Below are 16,926 nucleotides of genomic sequence, written 5' to 3'. Positions count from 1 at the left end.
TTTATTGTCGTACGCTGCATTGTTAGCTCTGCATATTCGCATTGCTTACGATATCGACATGTGAGTTACCTGATGAAAATTCATTCATTTTACAACTTCACCGCTTTTTTGATTTTGGTCACCCCAATTGAAGGTCAGAAATTCTTTGGGCCGTAGCAGTAACTAGAAAAATCTATCATTAAACTCCCTTTTTTAGTTTCTTTCTATTTACTCTTTTTGTCCCTTGAGCTCACATACATTAACATATCTGTATATCTTTTCTTTTGTCAACTTGATTGACAATTCATCGGCTCCTTATCTATTTGTATATCGACCCTATTTGTAAAAAAGTACAGAATGACTTATTTGAAATCTAATACCATAAAACAAGAAGACCCAGACGACGTTTTCATGGCTTATTTGAATGCTGACTATTTTGATGCAGAAACGCCGTTATCTCCACCTTCTTCCACCTCTTCTGGTTCCTCCTCGCCGTACAGCTCTTCCACAGCCTCTCCAGTAAAGCATGATGCTGACGAGTTTATGATGGACAAGAATTCAACTGATTTCGATATTCATGATATTGACGATTCTGCTACTTCTTGGGACGATTTGACAGCTGTTCCTAACAGTCTTTTTATCAATTCATGTTTGACTCCACCCTCCCCATCCATACCAATGCCAGCTAATGGAGCGGGTACCTCTGGACCTACGACAACCACTATGACGGCCGATCTTCTGAATGGTTTTCCATTACTCTTACCTCCCGTCAATCCATTCATAACACCCTTCGTTACTACAGAAACTACTGTCGATCATTCTGTTGCCAGTAACAGCAACAATACCAGCCATACTATGCAGCAATATATTTCTCCCCCGCTATCTACTGTACCAAGCAATCTTACATTCATACCACAACCATCAAACCATGGCCAACAGCCGCAGCAGCAAGAACAGCAGCAAGGCCGTAAAAACAGTAGCAGTTCAGAAACGGAGCAGCCGAAAAAGAAACGAGGCCGAAGGAAACGAGAGCCTGTTAATCACCATCAACATCAACCCTATTCTGTACCACCTACTCTATTAGCACCTAAACCACTTGCTCCTAGATTCAATACAACAGAGTTCGATCCCCGAAGTCAACAGAAATTTTCATCAACAAGTCCTCCCCCTTCATCAACGACCACCTCAACAATAGACAATGGTGTCAAATCTGAAACACAGCCGGCTCTATTATCTCCTTCGCCTAGCGCTTTATCAACAACAAGCCTTCATAGTCATACCACAAAAAATTTGGAAACATCCAATACCATCATTGCTACCGGTACTACTGCTACTAATAATAGTAACGGGCAGCAACAGCAACAATTAAGCCAAGAAGCGAGTCGCCAAGCTCAAATTAAAAAAAGACAAGAGCGTTTGATCAAGAACCGTGCAGCTGCATTATTATCGCGTAAAAGAAAACGTGAGCACCTCAACTCATTGGAAGAAGATAAACAACGATTGACAAGAGAAAACGAACAGCTAACGCAGAAGGTGCAATCCTTGGAAACTCAACTGCGTTCTCTTGAGGAAGAGAATCAAAACCTGAAAATGAAATTAAAGATGCATGAAGAGGGCGATAATAATCAGCAAACTGTGATTCAGATGTCTTCTCAATCTTCCTCTTCAACAACCAATAACAAGTCATTGTCAGACACGAATCCTTGTTCCCAGCATCAACAGCAGAAACCCACAAGAAGCACTGGCGTCATGTTCATGGTAAAGAGCATTTATTTACATGCATAACGAACACCCTTACATCGAAGATATACTAACTTTTTTGCATTTTTGCCAGTTAATGCTCTTCTCTTTTGCTTTGTTTACCCTACCAACACAAAACTCAAAATCAAACTATTTAACAGTGGGCGGTTCCGATTACTTTGCTGCTACCGGGAAATCACAGTATCCCACGATAGGCTCCAGTTCTTTCAACAAGTAATGTATATCTAAAAGCTGAAACCACGTATTGCCAACTCTACTGACCTAAAATCTTTCTACAGTCCTGATAAGCTTTTAGATGATGGCTTGAACGGATTCTATTCAAATTATTACCATCCTGCTGCCCATGATCAACATGCTTCCACTGATCTCGTTCTTTTAGATTCTGTGCGACCTAATGAACTTCAAATGTGGATCAACGATAAATTAAATGCATATCCTCAACAAAAAGAAACCGCTGTTGTAAAGGCCAGTAAGAAGAATATTTTTGCTCGTTGGCTACCCAAGTTCTTCTTTAGAAGTGAGTCGGTTGTAGATAATGAGGCAATAGACGACAGCACGACCACTACCACCAGTGGCCCCAATAATGAGGTTTACTTGTATTCCAATGAATTAACAAAATTGGCTTATGTTCATCACTCACAACAGCAACAACAACATCAATATCAGCAAGATCAACAAGCAGATAGACCCAGCATGTCGTCGCCTCCGAGAATGTCTATATTTTCACCCTATAATCGAACTACAGCAGATCAATCGGACACTTTTCTGAAAATTGATGTTCAAATATTGAATTCTGCCATTGTGAAGGGCCAACTGCTTCCCATGCACCCTTTCGGTAACGCAGCGTTGTCTTCTCGTCAGGCTTTGTTAGACACCGATGCATTTGGTGCTTCAACGACTACTAGAAAGAGAAAAAATGATGTGAACTCTTCATTCAATGATACCCATAGCAACAACCACAGTAAACGCGGACTAACCAACCCCATGGTCTCCAATTCAGCCTCGACCCTCGCGAGACGAGATATTAAACGCGCGAAAAAGTTATCCAGGGTCATAACTTGAAAAATTAAACGAACACTAGACAGTAAAATTAGCTTTCAATTTTCTTAAACAGTACATTTGTTAAACACAACATTATTTTATCACTACGTTACCCAGCCTGATTTCTGATTTCTGATTTCTAATACACTTATTCTTTAACAGTAAACGAAGAATAAACCCAAAACGTCTTATATACCTCTTTTATGAATGCAATCTCATAATCCTGTATTGAAAAATGGTTCGTTTTTTATTGGTATCTGAGAGTTCATTTGGTAACATGATAGAGTCGTCCTCTATCAATATGTATAGAATAAGAGCTGTCTTTAACAAAAAAAAAAAAAAAAAGGAGGAAGGACTAAAGGAACGATTCAGGATATTTGCCTTTCTTTTGTATTCCTTTGTTTTTTTTAAAAAAAAAAAACTTCAACCCATAGAGTAATACGTGTCAATCCTTGGGTGCAATAAGTTCTACATCCGATATCCTTCTTTATTCTCTTTCAAAGACTGCAGCCATACCCATGCCAGAGCCAATACACATACTAGTAACACCGACCTTCTTACCTTGGCGCTTCAATTCAGGTAAGAGAGTAGCGATTTGACGAGCACCAGTGCAACCCAATGGATGACCAAAAGCAATAGCACCACCCTTAGGATTCACTTTTTCGAAAGGAATACCCAACTTTTCAACTGAATAAACAGCTTGAGAAGCAAAAGCTTCGTTGATTTCATAGATATCGACATCAGCAAGTTTCAAACCAGCGCGCTCGACAGCAATGGGGATAGCATAAGCGGGGCCGATACCCATCACCTTGGGTGGTACACCCACCACAGCAGAGGTGATGTATTTACCAAGAATGGGCAGGCCGTATTTTTCAGCGGTCTTACGTTTCATGAGAAGCACTGCAGCAGCGCCATCAGAAACTTGGGAGGCATTACCAGCGGTGGTAGAACCGTTTTCGTCAAAAGCAGGCCTGAGTTTCGCAAGCTTTTCGGCAGTGGTTCCAGGACGAACACCATCGTCACGGTCAACGACGACGGTAGTTTCGTTACCGTCGTTATCAATCACAGTAGCTTCTAAGGGGACAATTTCTTCGTTGAACCAGCCGTTCTTTTGAGCTTCAACGGCCTTCGTGTGAGAAGAAGCGGCGAAAGCGTCTTGTTTGGCACGAGAGACATTGAACTGAGCAGCCACATTTTCGGAAGTGATACTAAATGAATCCGACACAGAAAAAGAACATTAATAACCGCTCGATATAAGATGCATAGTTTTTTTGTAAAAAAAATGCCGTATGAGCTCTCTCTCTTCTGGGAAAATAATGATATCAATAGAAATGAAACCCAATATTCTTAAGATCAGCTGTTCTCATGTCTCTTTTGTATGCACTCATTCTAATTCATCCTACATCCCTCTATAATATCACACACATACATACACACACACACACACACACTCTATCTCTCTCGCTGTCTCTCTGTATAAAAAGATAAATAGCAAGTTATACTTTACCCCATAGGAATGAGACAATCAGCAGCTGATTCGCATGCATCAGCAATCTTTTCAGAAGTAGGAGCAAGAGAAGAAGCACCATAGTTCTTTGTCATGGATTCTACACCAGCACCAATACCGACTTCAATCAAACCGCTTTGAATGGCTGTGGCAATTTGAACAACAGCTTGAAGACCAGAGGAGCATTGACGGTTACAGGTAGCTACGGCAGTACTCTCTGGAAAACCAGCATAGAGAGCAGCCATACGAGCATTGGTCGCTCCACCGCCCTGTGGCAAGACATTGCCGACGGCAATATCGTTGACAATAGCGGGATCGATCTTTGTCTTTTCAATGATGGCCTTGAAGACACCAGCCAAAATTTCTTCGGGAAGTGAGTCCTTGAAACCGCCCTTACGAGCACGGGTAATGGCGGAACGAAGAGCGCTGACAATGACGACGTCTTCAGGAGACTTGACACCGATTTTGTTGGCAACCTTGTCGGAAGGAGCCAAATGATTTGTTACTTGTTGAATGCGAGAAGCCATCTTGTCTTACTGCTGCTTTACTGTAAAAGATTGAAATAGAAGGAAAAAGAAGAAGGAGATGGAGAAGAGGAGCACAAATCAGTAAAATTATATTGGAAACGAAAAAAAAATATTAATATGATGTTAGTCGTATTTTTTATTATTAAGAAGGAAATGCGCACAACAAATAATGTGGAGTAAGCGCATTTCCCAAAACGTGACTCTCTCTTTCTGGCTCCATGTGAATTTGGATTTCACATGTTACTGATGCTGCTGACGAATCAGAAATCATGGTGCTTTGGTGTTTATTCTCGAATGACGATGCCCTGTTGTAAAAAGCAGTAGAAGCCAGTTGGCTTTGGATACGCACGTCTTCCCTCTTTGATGAACATTGGAATAGAAAATGTACCTTGGTAGTGGTTTCTTTGCAATGAGTCACTTACGAAGAAAATGATAATTTATATAGGAGAAAAGCGCGTTGTTCCCGATTGTCGTGAAAGGAAACAAAGTTGAATAAAGCTTAACCAACATGCCACTGGTACTGTTTCATTGAAAGCACTTACTATAGACTGGACTAATCACTTGAAATGAAAAAGGTCAATTCTACTCTACGCTTTATAGCACATATTGAGGTAAGGGGCATATTGATGTATCTTAATGTAACGCATTTCTTCGATTCGTATTTTTTTCTTTCTTCGGTGTATTGCAAAAACAGTTTATCTGGCTCTGTTTTTTGAAAAAGTTTTGCTTAGAATAGCTCAACCGAACTGTATTTGGGCTAAACCTACCCATGGATCGATCTATCTATGCATCCTTTGTAACATGAACATCAAGTTTGACAAGCGGGGTCAGAAAAAAAACCAGAACTCCATTTTTATGACTACGAGAAATTCGACAGGAACCAAAACAGAGCTTCATTAGATCGCTTTTCCTTGGAACAACATTGCAATGGCAGACAACAATGTGTCTCAATTCATAGTATTATTTACTGCTCAAAAACAAAAAAAGTTTAAAACGTGGCAAGATGGTACGAATGATCAACCTACAGTTTTCATCGATCACGATGGTTGAAAATAGCTAACTTGCGACGTTGCATAATAGGAACCATGAAATATTACAGCAGCAATAGAAAGGTTTGGTTTGGTTGTGATTTAAAGGAATCATTTATTGAAAACACACTGTCTAATAAAGATTTATTTTTACGATGTAGCTTGTACTTATTGATGAGAAAGGCTACAATATCGACAGGTATAAACATCAGATACCTATCTGCATAATTTAAAGTAGAAATACAATAGACATTCAACATTGTAACTCGATAGTATAAATTCAATCAATGAAATAGAAAGTTTTGCAAAGGAAGTGCGCCAACTATAGGTGATGAACTTGAGTTTGATCGGCATCTTGTCACCATTGAATCACTCAAGGAGAACGAACTCGTGGACAGCAGCTTGGACCCTATTGTACAAACGACTTCTTCACGGCAACCTGCTCCAGCAAAAGCAGCTGCTTTCTTTGCCACAACTGCTCAAGAGCGACAACACATGCCTTTAATGAATAGACCTTATGCTCAGCCTTTTCGAACTATACCCAAGCCAAGCACTTCCTTTAGTAGTAGCAGTAGTACGACACTACCAAGAAAAAGAGCAATAAGGCCAGATCCAGAAGAGGAAGAAGATTCAGAGGAGGAAGTAAGGGTAGAACGTTCGTCTGTAGCGTCTATGCCTACTGTTCGGGGGACTTCCCAGCATCCTCCGCCGACTTTAGAGGCTGCGAGCGATAGAGCGAATATGACACCTTTAAAGAGACCCCGATTCGGTTTGTCCAAAGCGTCTCCTTCTACACATCTTCATCATGCAACGATACCCGCGCTTCCTCATTTACAAGGACACCAACATCCTATGTCTATGATGATTGCTAACAGGCAAAAAAGTACTCACAGATCAGCGGAAATTGTTACAACAGCTACACCATTGCCACCACTTACAACATCTACGTCTACGGTGGTAGATAATACCCACGGAAGGTAAATGATGCAGACACTTTTCTTACTACGACAACAAGAGTTTATTCATTGGATCTCTATACATAGTTCATCTTTTGCTACAGCCTCAACGTTAGCTGCAGAACAACAAAGCACAGTGACAGGCACCTCGAATGCTTCCTCCTCCAAAACAACTTCCAGCTCTTTCAAAAGCCCTCTCGCTAATGGAACGTAGGTCCTATCTACAGGAAGAAATATACAAAAGTATCCTTCAGTGATGTAGAGAAAAAAAATTGTCCTTAACGCGAAACAATGGTTACTTTATGTTATGCCTTTTTAGTTATACCCAGGTGACCCTTCAATTTCCCAACAGTAAAAAAGCATTCTCCATTTTAAAGAGCAAAAAATATCCCAAGAGATCAAAGACGGTGCCTGCCAAGTTCAATTCTGTCAATGCGTACACAGAAACGTTCAAAAAGCTTATTCTTGAGCATTTAGAGGTACGTTTTGCGTGATGCATGTGCCAGCTGCAGAGGCTATGTACATAGGGTAATCGGCTCTTTGTGTGTGAGACTTACTGTAAGTTTGTTGGTTTTTTTTTTTTTTTCTTGTCACGTTGGGTCATTAGATTTTACTTTTGAATTACGGCCTTTATTTTTACACAATGTATGAAAAATTTGGTAAACACAAGCACGGGCAAGAGTTAGAAAGAGCGATTCGGTCCAAGGGGATGAGTCTCTACGTCCTCTGTGAGATAAAATCAACCTATCCATCGTTTTCCTCACTCTCCTCTTCTTCATTGGAGGGTGAGGGCCACCGAAGATTACGGCTGATGATTCCAGCGACCAGCCGAGAGCACTCGTCGAAATACGCCAAGGACGATATTTGGGTTCTCTCCAAAGTTTCTTCTTTTGAATCGAGTCAAACATTCTTGGCAAGAAGTACCTTTTATGGCCCTTTTTCGGACGGCTCATTGGAACTAGAGTGTATTTCACCGAGAGATGCACGCGTGGCTGCTCAAATTCTCAAAGAAGAGGCAGATGTATACGCTTTACGCACTATTGCTGCCAGCACGGAATTTATGATGCTGGATACACTGAATGATAATGTGCTGTTGAGCAAACTTAATTTACTGCCATACATTATGACCGACGATCAGATTAGAAAGAGCAACAGAAAAAGCAAGAAGCCTGGTGGTGGTGGTGGTGGATCGATAGAGTACCCAACTTTGCATTGCATTCGGCTAACTGTTGGAGACGGTATTGATGTCGAAGCCAAGCTTGTAGACACTATTCGCGAGTACAAGTTAAATCTTGATCAAGAACGGTACCTATCTGATGGGAAGAAATTTTTTTGGGAAGCAAGGTAGCTTAGCTGGCACATTTTTTATTTATTTATGATAGAGTGTTAAGGCAAGTGGCTCATACTTTGATTGTCGCTCCTGGTTGGAATGAAAACGCCAATAGACCCTTTGTGTTGGTACATGGTGTTTACGGTTCAGGTAAAAGGTAGAAGGATCATTTGCAAAAGAGACGACATTGACATGAAAGGCAAGAACTGCTTTGACCTATGAATTCACTGTTTGCCCTATTTCCACTACTTTATAGTTATCTAGCTGCAGTGATTATTATATTTCTACAAGATATTATCGACTTGGCCAATCAAAGGAGAGAGCCAGAAGAGGCCATACAGTTTAAGATGTTGGTGTCCTCCATGACGGTGAGTGAAGAAAAAATCAACGGGGCATTTGCAGTATGACATATCCAACTTACAAGACTTGTATGAATAGAACGTGGCTGTGGATCGCATTTTACAAACCTTGATGAGACTTGGATTTGACCTGTTCATGCGTATCGGGAGTATGAGAAAGATTGCAAAGAATCTTCTGCCCTACACTGCTAAAGCAAGGCTAAATAGTAATGAAGAACTCAAAGAGTTGGAGCAGATGTTGGAGGATCCTCAAAACTCTGAGGAAGACATGGATCATATTTCGAGAGCCATTCAGAATTTCCGTAAGGCAGAGAAGCAGAATCAGCTACAGTCCGTGAATGTGATTGGCACGACGTTTATGGCGTCTAGTTTTGAAGTGTTTGAAGATGTTCAGTTCCCCTTTATTTTGATCGACGAGTCATCTCAACTGCTAGAGCCTTTGACAGTAGTGCCGCTGGCGAGATTTTCCTGTCATAAAATGGTGATGATTGGCGACCCTTTGCAATTACCGCCGACGTTGGCTACGAATGCAGAAGAGGGAAAGGCTGGTAAAGGCTTGGATAAAACCATGTTTGATCGAATGATGGAAATGGGGCATGAGGTAATCAAACACTTTTTCCCTTTCAAAATAACATGTTTCCTTCTCTTGTTTTCTCATCATCCATCCTTTGGGCTAGTCTATCATGCTAAGAACACAGTATAGAGTAAAGTATATAAAACTGAAAGCCAAACAGAATCCATATGGCCGTGCTAACTGATTTGATGTATCATGACAGTGCCATCCGCGTATCGCTGGTATCAGCAACAAGCTTTTTTATGAACAAAGACTATTGAATGGCGTTACAGAACAAGATAGAAAGCCTTTAATTGCCGGATTACCTACGCTACTATTCATTGATATGGGTGTTGGAAAGGTACTGTAAACTCTATTATTATTCTTGGTAACTTTTCTTTTTTTTTTTTTTTTTGTTATTAATCAGAGAATATCAACTATGTGTAGGAGCAAAAAGCTGTAAAGAACAACTCTTATTCGAATGACGCTGAAATGAGTGTGGTGCTAAAATTGCTTGGCAGATTGACCTCCTGTCAGGTTGCTGTGGAAGATATAGGTGTTATTTCATTATGTGAGTGACTGGAGAAAGAACCTATGGCTCTTCACTATCGAAAGTTTGTTTTTTGCTTATACCTTTTGCCGTCGATATAGATAAAGAGCAAGTGGATCGATTGAATGAGCACCTGAATACTGAGCAAGCAACAAACAAAGGTATTCAGATCTCCACAGTAGACGCCTTTCAAGTAAGTACCCGTAGAGAGGATACGGTTGTTTTGAGTGGGGGGGGGGATACTGACGCAACTTATTTGCTTGTGATGTAGGGCGGTGAGAAAGAGATTATCATTTTATCCACAGTGCGAACATCCGTAAGTCAATTCATGGACAATTATCCCCGTATCAATGTCGCCTTGACACGGGCGAGACGTCATTTAATCATTCTTGGAAGTAAAAACCTATTTGCGATGAATGAGCTTTGGTCAAAAATTCTTTGGGAGTGTGGGGGTAAGATAGCAGACTGATACAATGACTACATGTGTTTATTCATAAGGATATCAACGTATTTTTTTTTATTTTTTTTGTGAATAGATAGTTGTATTCAAGCCAATCATTTGGACGATGTCTTAATCAAACTTGAACCGTCTACTTTCGTCTAGTTCGCACTCTCTCTTTGCTCCGCTGCTGCTATTATAGATTCGCTTTTTTTTAATAAGATGGCTGTTTGTCTTTTGCTGTAAACTTTGAAACTCTTCCAGTTGTCTATGCGGTAAGAATGGAGTAGGTTCCATATTTCTGCTATGTAATGTCGTTGCTGTGGCTATTTGCCGTTTTTCTTTGGGAGGAGCGGCTTGTGTCTCGTGGGCGCGCACAGGGACCTCCATGCCGTAAGCATCCGGTAGAAAACGACTCTTTAAATCGTCCAAAGAACGCAAGCTGATTCTTTGACTCTGTGAGAGTCGTTTGACACTTGCCAATGTTTGAATCACCTCTATTTTATACTTGAATTTTTCAGCTCCCTTCCCTTTGCTCTCTTCTTCTTCTTCTTCTTCTTCTTCTTCTTCTTCTTCCTCTATCCAACAAGCGTGATTCTCATTTTTCTCTGCAAGCAGAGGAAAATGTTTTGATTTTTCTTTCCAGTCCCATGGGTCAGGTCTTGAGGGTAAATGGTCGTCTAAAAATACAGGTGGTTCTAAATACAGATGAGCTGGTAGCTTCATCCTGTGTTGGAGAGGTTGCTGTAGGGTGCATTCGAGTGTGTCCAATTTTTGCAGTGTCTTGAGAGAGACTCTCCATTTTTGGTTCCATTGAAGAGAGTCGAGTCTGTCTGTTTGAAGGTCGATGTCTGGTAAGCGTGGTAAAGGCACCGTTTGAGCCAATTGGAATAGTTGCTCTAAAGAAGGAAGAGAGAGAGAAAGGATAGGAGGCAGTGTTTTTCAAAGGGATGTTCTTCTGTGTGTTTACTGTACTCTTTTCTGCTAACGTGGGAAAGTATTCGTGTATGTCTTGACGCGTTTCGTTGTCCAAAAGTTCACGCATTTTTTTAAAAAGAGAACAAAGACAAGAAAGAAGACTGAATACATTACATATTTACCTGTTTTTAATTCTATAAGCAGTCCTATTCAGTCTTTTTGTTGCTAAAAGTTCATAAGCATTTCTGATAAAGGCTCCAGAAACAGCCTCTAACGGAAGCCTTTTCAGATGACGATTTGGCATCGTGGGCAAAACAAAAAAAAGAAAGAGCGTTATCTCTGAAAATGCCTCTTTTAGATATTTGTCATCATCAGACTTTTTTTCCCTTCTGCTTTAAGAAATGTCAAAAGGACTTGTTTGCTTTTGTTTATGATCATAGTTCTCCCCCCACCCCCTTTCACAAAAATTAATTGCTTTACAATGGGCTCAATCCCTTTAGGTTTTTCATTTTTTTATGCCGTGACTCGGATAAAAATTATCCCCTTCAAGCATGAACTTTAAAAAATAAAAAAATAAAAAAAGAGGCGTTTTTTCTTATTGCTTTTCTCACATTTGTTTACTTCATTTTCAAACCCGGGGGAAAAATGTTGCGTCGTTGTAATAGCTTGTTGACAAGCGAATTGACTATGAGAAAGGCAGCTCGATATTACCACGATTGTCCAACAAACGCTATACAACCCTTACGACTCTTACTTATAGGCTGCCCGGTACGAAAAGAAAAAAATGTCTAGAAACGGAAAAAAAAAAAGGAAAAATTATCTCTAAAGTTTCCTTAAAAAGGGCTCAGGAAAAGGAACACAATCCACAAGACTCCAGAGGAATTTCGGTGTAGCGCATTTATCGAGCGGAGACCTTTTACGAAAAAATATACAAGAACAAACCGTTTTGGGTCGACAAGCAGAAAAGTGTGTAGCTGATGGAAAGTTAGCGCCGGACGATTTAGTTGTCTCTTTGATTGATGCTGAATTGAGAAAAGTTGGTAACGCTGTAAAGTTTCGAGAAAAAAAAAAACAAAAAACAAGAGCAAGCAGCAGTAGCAGCAGTAGCAGCAGCAGCTTCTGACGGACAAAAGAAAACGGCTCGACTAAACCAGGATTGTCTCTCTTTTAGAATTGGCTTTTAGACGGATTTCCAAGAACGCTCCATCAAGCGAAAGCACTGGATGCCAATTTGAATAGAATAATGCAACCGTTAAACCTCGTTATCAATCTCCAAGTACCTGAGGAAGTCATTCTACAACGCATCATGGGTAAAATAAGACACAAAGAAAAAAAAACCCCCCATAAACAGGCAGATCCTATGTCTTTTGTCTACTCACTGTTTAGCCTTGTTATGAAACACATGATAGACCGTTATGTTCATATCCCTTCAGGTCGAGTCTACAATTTGTCGTACAACCCACCACAGATAGCAGGTTTGGATGATATTACGGGAGAGCCTTTATCGAAACGGCCAGACGACACAACAGAAGTATTTAAAGTGCGTTTGGATCAACATCATCGTATGGCCGCGCCTTTACTGGACCATTATCAAGATATTGTTGTTCATGTGGAAGGCAGTACGAGTGATGAAATATACCCAAAGATTGAGAAAGAGATTGTGAATCGATTAGGTGTTTTACCGGCCATCATGGTGCCCGATGCAAGCAACTACTCGATTGCATCCATTCGCCAGCAATTATCGTTTGACCGGCAGGACGAAGCAACAGAAGCAGAGGAGCACAGAGCAGTGGCCGTGGGTGCAAACTAAAAGACAATCACCGCCAGTAGTAGAACGAATGTATTCATTCCATTTATTCATTCCTTACACCCTTCTTTTCCCCCAATGCTTTCAATCTATTGACTTAGCTTTGCTTCTCCCCCTCTCATCTCTTATTGTACAGCAAAAATATATATTCTCTTTATCCGTCCTCATCCACAATTGAAACCCTAAATGAAACATCGTCCACCTCTTCATCTCTTTCCACTTCCCGAGTCATTCTTTTTTCAAGTTAGACAAATGTTCGTCTTGGATGGACGAGAGACATCCATGGTCTGTACTGCCATTGTGTTGTGGAAAAGAATCGTTTTTATTTGTGCAAATATCTATGTACACACTGTTTTAAAATTAAATGACGCAATGAGTTGGTGTGAAGCTGTAATTTTTTTTTTTTTTTTTTTTTTTTTGTGAATCTATGAAAAAGAAAAAAAAAGTTAAAATATATACAGACGTTTTTTTTTGCATGAAGAGTAAGTGAGAAAGTGAACAGAATAAATAAATAGGACACATTAGAAAAGAGGGTCTAATAAACTAGCAGAAGTAATAAAGTTGTCTTCCAAGGTGGCTGTAGTGGGAGTGGTGATGACAGAAGTAGTAGTGGTAGGATTGCTATTCATGGATAATACAGTATTGTACATCAGTTTAGAGAGATCTGCGGCAGTAACAGCAGTCGTCGTGGTCGTAGTCGATGTGGCGGTGTCATCATGACCTGCGCCGAGAGTGAAGATCGGATCGTCGACAGGCATGATGTATTGGTCAAAGAATTCGTTGGTGAATGCATTTGCAGGTAGGCTAGGACTAGGAGTGCATGCAGTACTACTGCTATTAGACGAATAAGAACTGGTTGAATTTCGATGGCTTTCATCCAGGCTATTTTCATTGTGTGTTGCTGTTATTGTTGTTGTTGTTGTTGTTGTTGCTGTGGTAGTAGCTACAGGAACGGTAGGACTGTCAAAGAGATGCGCGGTCGTCGCGTCTTGCAAAAGAATACCACAAAATAACGAAGCATCAAAAGCATTCATACTATCTTCGTCGGCCAGCGAGAAGCAATCTGCAAAGTCAAGCGATTCCGTGGTGCCACTTACATTGGACATAGCAGGCGAAGCAACAGTAGCGTTCTGGGTCATCTTTTCAAAGAATGCATTCTGAGCTGACAATGCATCCACCGTCAGAGGAATGCTGCCGTTTTTAGCTGCTGCTACTGCTGCTGCTGCTGCTGCTGCTGCGTCCATCGTCTCTTCTGCCATGGACGGCAGGATGGCCATAGGGGACAGGAGCCCGACTAAGGTCGCTTGAGGATCCATTCTGTCGGTCAAGGAAGGGGGCGAAATGGGGGCCGTCCGACTGGAATGCTTACGTGGTTGCAGAGAGGGCATGAATTTCGAACGATAGATATCCAAAGCACGCTGAAGCATGTTCTTCTTGCCGGCTAAATGTCGAGGATTCAACCAGGCAAGTTTCCAAGCTAATTCATTACACATCGTCTCTTCTACCCAACGAGCATCATTCGTAGCAGGCTTTGGAATACGCATGACGCGGGGATAAGGACAATTGGCTTTTCGGAATTCAATGTTGATTTCTTCCAAAGGAACAGATTCAACGTTGATCTTGATACGGAAACGTTGGTGGTGAGCGTCTTCAATAGCGATTGTTTTAGGATGATGCGTATGCGTATGCAGGGTCGATGGGGCTGCTGTCGAACAAGTGCTGCTGTTGCTGTTGTGGGTGGAGGCCGCCCCGCTGGTGATGGTAGTAGTAGTACCACCCACATGCGCTTCCGCGGCTGGATCTCCATGAGGAGGGTCGCCTTCTCTGTGTTTACGTTTACGGAGGGTACCATTCAGTAACTTTTCCTGACGAGCCACACGACGAGAGCGCATACTAGGATAACGGTTACGGTAAGAATCCACAGCACGTTGGATAAGACCTCTTTTTCCGGCAATTTCTTCTTTATTTAAAAAAGCCAGCTTCCATCCAAGAAGATTGCATTCGGTTTCATAAGCCCAACGATTGCCATTGTATTCTTCTTTAGGTAAATTGGCTCTAGGATAGACCTATTGTGTGTGTGTAAATGCATAGATATGAGTGAGCAATGTCAAGGGGATGGATTCCAGACCTAAATTAATATGAAAGTTGTTTTCCGCCCCCTCCTCTTCTGACAGACCCCATTTCGGTCATTGAAAAGAATGAACGTAGAAACAATAAAATGTTTGTTTTCTTTGTTTTCACGCATTTGGAGAGAGAGGGGGGGGCGGTGGGGGGAGGATAAACTTACACAATTTTCGCTTCTAAATTTATCGTCTAGAATGGAAACGTCGACTGCTTGAATATCTGTACGGATAGAGTAACGTTTAAGGGCACGATTATGTGAATAAACAAAGGACACCCATTCGACGCCATCTCTGACCTCGGTAACAGGTTCATTGTTCGGAGCTGTTGTGGGATGATTGGCTGCATGATGGGTTGTCTGTTTCAGAACCTGCTGTTTCAAAACAGAGGAAGAAGCAGGCGGAGGTGGCGGCGGAGGCGGGGTATGGGTCGTGCTGGTAGAATTATCTTGAGAAGGAGAGCCATGGAGACGTGTAGTAGAAGCCAAAGTCGAAGTAGGAGCAGTTGTCGTTGTCGTTGTCGTTGTCGTCGTCGTCGTCGTCGTGGTCAACAGGGTCATCTCATCGGTCGTGCTGGTTGGAGGTGGCGTGACGGGAGTTAAAGATACAATCGCGGCGGTGGTTGTAGTACCTATCTGTTGATCGTCTTGCTTTTCCTTTTTATGATGGCCATGTGTCAGTCGTCTACGTTTGACCTTTCCAATGGTGTGTTCAATAGCCGAGATCTGATCAGCGGTCAAGAGTTCAAGTAGACATTCTGCCTTTTCAGGTGCATTAATCAAGTCTTGTAACGATAAAGAAGTAGGTGAGTGTAACATTTTGTTTTCAGAAGATGAAGTGGTTGTAGTGCAAAAATCCATTTTAGAGAGTGAAAGAAAAAGAGGGGGGAGGTTATGTCGTTTGGGTTTAGATAGATAGATAAATGAGTGTGTCTGTAAGGTGTGTTCCTAGGTTTTTATACTTTTTTTTTAATTCAATGCAAAAAGACAAAACAAAGGAAAAAAGGGAACAAGAATAGAAAATAGAAATCACATAAAAAAATGGCTCAATTAGAAAAGGGCTTTCTTTATTCTAAGCAAAAAAGGGAACGAAAAAGAGAAAAGAGAAAAGAAGAAAAAGAAAAAAAAAAAAACCAAAAAAAAGGGTAGGTAAAAGGGCGTTTAAGGCAACCCATTGCATGTGCTGCTTGTAAATTTGTTTTTTTATCGGAGTTTTAAAGTATTTGTCATAGAAGAAAAAGGTGGAGTAACAACAATAAGACTCACTGAAACTGAATAGGCAATATGGAAAAATCGAAGAAAAAAAAAGCTAATGTTTGTAACTTAATTCTCATTGAAAAAAAATGAGCAGGCTTTTACGTGCATCATAGTAATGAAGAAGACAATTGTCATCTTTTTCATTCCAACGCACGCAGACTGCTTGACCCCCTCCCCTCGCAACCCCTTACTGTCCCTTTTTTAATTTTTTCTCCCGGCCGCATTTGACAACAATTCGTCTATAAACAGTATTCCGTGATTGGCCGACCTACGCTCACCTCAACTCGTTGAATTGTCTTTTGTATCACGCCTTTTTGGAAAAAAGTTTTTTTAGCCCAAATAATCAATTAAAAACCAATTTGTCATAGTGATTTCTTTTTGGGATACCACCCAAAGATCATCGTAAAGAAAAAGGGCATTTGTTAGGTAAACATGACATCGTTAATGCAATTGACACGTGAGTTCAATTTACTGTCATTGTCATCCTATTTATTCTGATTTATATGAATGTTGTTGCATCTTTTATTATTTACACTGCGAAAAAACCCAAATAAAAAAAAAAAAAAAAAAAAAAAAAAAAAAAAAAAAAAAAGTCAATCTAGAATTGAAGTTTAACGATTTAGTCCCATAGAAAAAATCTTTTCTTTTTCCGCAGTGTAACAACCAAGCCGTAAAAGTATGCATATATACTAGTAGAAGAATGCCTTGAAGATGTATGCCATTTTTTTATTTTATTTTTTTTTCATTAAAAAAGTCTGTTAGAAGGCATTGAAAAAGCGGATCATCACTTGACAA

At 40.7% G+C, this 16,926-nt stretch overlaps 10 protein-coding genes across 10 annotated transcripts; 6 read left to right on the top strand and 4 right to left on the bottom strand.

Annotated features, from left to right (window-relative positions):
* Nucleotides 1-212: 212 nt before the first annotated feature.
* BDF20DRAFT_330698 (uncharacterized protein) lies at nucleotides 213-2,213 on the top strand. Its single transcript, XM_053075213.1, has 2 exons — nucleotides 213-1,953; nucleotides 2,019-2,213. The coding sequence occupies exon 1, from the start codon at nucleotides 337-339 to the stop codon at nucleotides 1,762-1,764; it is 1,428 nt and encodes a 475-aa protein (XP_052939784.1). The 5' UTR covers nucleotides 213-336; the 3' UTR covers nucleotides 1,765-1,953; nucleotides 2,019-2,213.
* BDF20DRAFT_855594 (uncharacterized protein) lies at nucleotides 1,715-3,152 on the top strand (the record flags this gene model as incomplete). Its single annotated transcript, XM_053080251.1, has 2 exons — nucleotides 1,715-1,953; nucleotides 2,019-3,152. Coding segments are annotated over exons 1-2 (976 nt in total), but the record flags the coding sequence as incomplete, so codon positions are not given.
* BDF20DRAFT_855593 (Thiolase, N-terminal domain-containing protein) lies at nucleotides 3,094-4,960 on the bottom strand. Its single transcript, XM_053080250.1, has 2 exons — nucleotides 4,289-4,960; nucleotides 3,094-3,989 (listed from the first exon to the last, which is right to left on the bottom strand). The coding sequence occupies exons 1-2, from the start codon at nucleotides 4,813-4,815 to the stop codon at nucleotides 3,269-3,271; spliced, it is 1,248 nt and encodes a 415-aa protein (XP_052939782.1). The 5' UTR covers nucleotides 4,816-4,960; the 3' UTR covers nucleotides 3,094-3,268.
* Nucleotides 4,961-5,708: 748 nt separating this feature from the next.
* BDF20DRAFT_330728 (uncharacterized protein) lies at nucleotides 5,709-6,221 on the top strand. Its single transcript, XM_053075214.1, has 3 exons — nucleotides 5,709-5,821; nucleotides 5,896-5,927; nucleotides 6,005-6,221. The coding sequence occupies exons 1-3, from the start codon at nucleotides 5,743-5,745 to the stop codon at nucleotides 6,074-6,076; spliced, it is 183 nt and encodes a 60-aa protein (XP_052939781.1). The 5' UTR covers nucleotides 5,709-5,742; the 3' UTR covers nucleotides 6,077-6,221.
* BDF20DRAFT_331001 (uncharacterized protein) lies at nucleotides 6,222-8,389 on the top strand. The gene is made up of 5 exons (XM_053075216.1): nucleotides 6,222-6,820; nucleotides 6,887-7,009; nucleotides 7,119-7,278; nucleotides 7,407-8,104; nucleotides 8,182-8,389. Exons 1-5 carry the CDS (start codon nucleotides 6,339-6,341, stop codon nucleotides 8,288-8,290), a joined length of 1,572 nt encoding a protein of 523 aa, XP_052939780.1. The 5' UTR covers nucleotides 6,222-6,338; the 3' UTR covers nucleotides 8,291-8,389.
* Nucleotides 8,390-8,858: 469 nt separating this feature from the next.
* BDF20DRAFT_330771 (AAA domain-containing protein) lies at nucleotides 8,859-9,970 on the top strand. Its single transcript, XM_053075215.1, has 4 exons — nucleotides 8,859-9,192; nucleotides 9,265-9,402; nucleotides 9,489-9,612; nucleotides 9,693-9,970. Exons 1-4 carry the CDS (start codon nucleotides 9,172-9,174, stop codon nucleotides 9,860-9,862), a joined length of 453 nt encoding a protein of 150 aa, XP_052939779.1. The 5' UTR covers nucleotides 8,859-9,171; the 3' UTR covers nucleotides 9,863-9,970.
* A 192-nt stretch (nucleotides 9,971-10,162) lies between these two features.
* On the bottom strand, nucleotides 10,163-11,586 carry BDF20DRAFT_985723 (uncharacterized protein; the record flags this gene model as incomplete). The annotated part of the gene is made up of 3 exons (XM_053085194.1): nucleotides 11,131-11,586; nucleotides 11,001-11,109; nucleotides 10,163-10,927 (listed from the first exon to the last, which is right to left on the bottom strand). The coding sequence occupies exons 1-3, from the start codon at nucleotides 11,250-11,252 to the stop codon at nucleotides 10,163-10,165; spliced, it is 996 nt and encodes a 331-aa protein (XP_052939778.1). The 5' UTR covers nucleotides 11,253-11,586.
* On the top strand, nucleotides 11,471-13,174 carry BDF20DRAFT_855554 (adenylate kinase-domain-containing protein). Its single transcript, XM_053080249.1, has 4 exons — nucleotides 11,471-11,716; nucleotides 11,790-11,996; nucleotides 12,120-12,258; nucleotides 12,358-13,174. The coding sequence occupies exons 1-4, from the start codon at nucleotides 11,594-11,596 to the stop codon at nucleotides 12,756-12,758; spliced, it is 870 nt and encodes a 289-aa protein (XP_052939777.1). The 5' UTR covers nucleotides 11,471-11,593; the 3' UTR covers nucleotides 12,759-13,174.
* Nucleotides 13,165-13,992, bottom strand: BDF20DRAFT_855552 (uncharacterized protein). Its single transcript, XM_053080248.1, has one exon. The coding sequence runs from the start codon at nucleotides 13,892-13,894 to the stop codon at nucleotides 13,277-13,279; it is 618 nt and encodes a 205-aa protein (XP_052939776.1). The 5' UTR covers nucleotides 13,895-13,992; the 3' UTR covers nucleotides 13,165-13,276.
* Nucleotides 13,993-14,086: 94 nt separating this feature from the next.
* On the bottom strand, nucleotides 14,087-15,693 carry BDF20DRAFT_815611 (uncharacterized protein; the record flags this gene model as incomplete). Its single annotated transcript, XM_053077096.1, has 4 exons — nucleotides 14,087-14,457; nucleotides 14,533-14,821; nucleotides 15,043-15,218; nucleotides 15,507-15,693. Coding segments are annotated over 4 exons (1,023 nt in total), but the record flags the coding sequence as incomplete, so codon positions are not given.
* Nucleotides 15,694-16,926: the final 1,233 nt, after the last annotated feature.

This window comes from Mycotypha africana, assembly GCF_025528875.1.
Source record: "Mycotypha africana strain NRRL 2978 chromosome Unknown BDF20scaffold_2, whole genome shotgun sequence".
Taxonomy (NCBI): domain Eukaryota; kingdom Fungi; phylum Mucoromycota; class Mucoromycetes; order Mucorales; family Mycotyphaceae; genus Mycotypha; species Mycotypha africana.
This window is presented reverse-complemented; position numbering and strand designations above follow the sequence as displayed.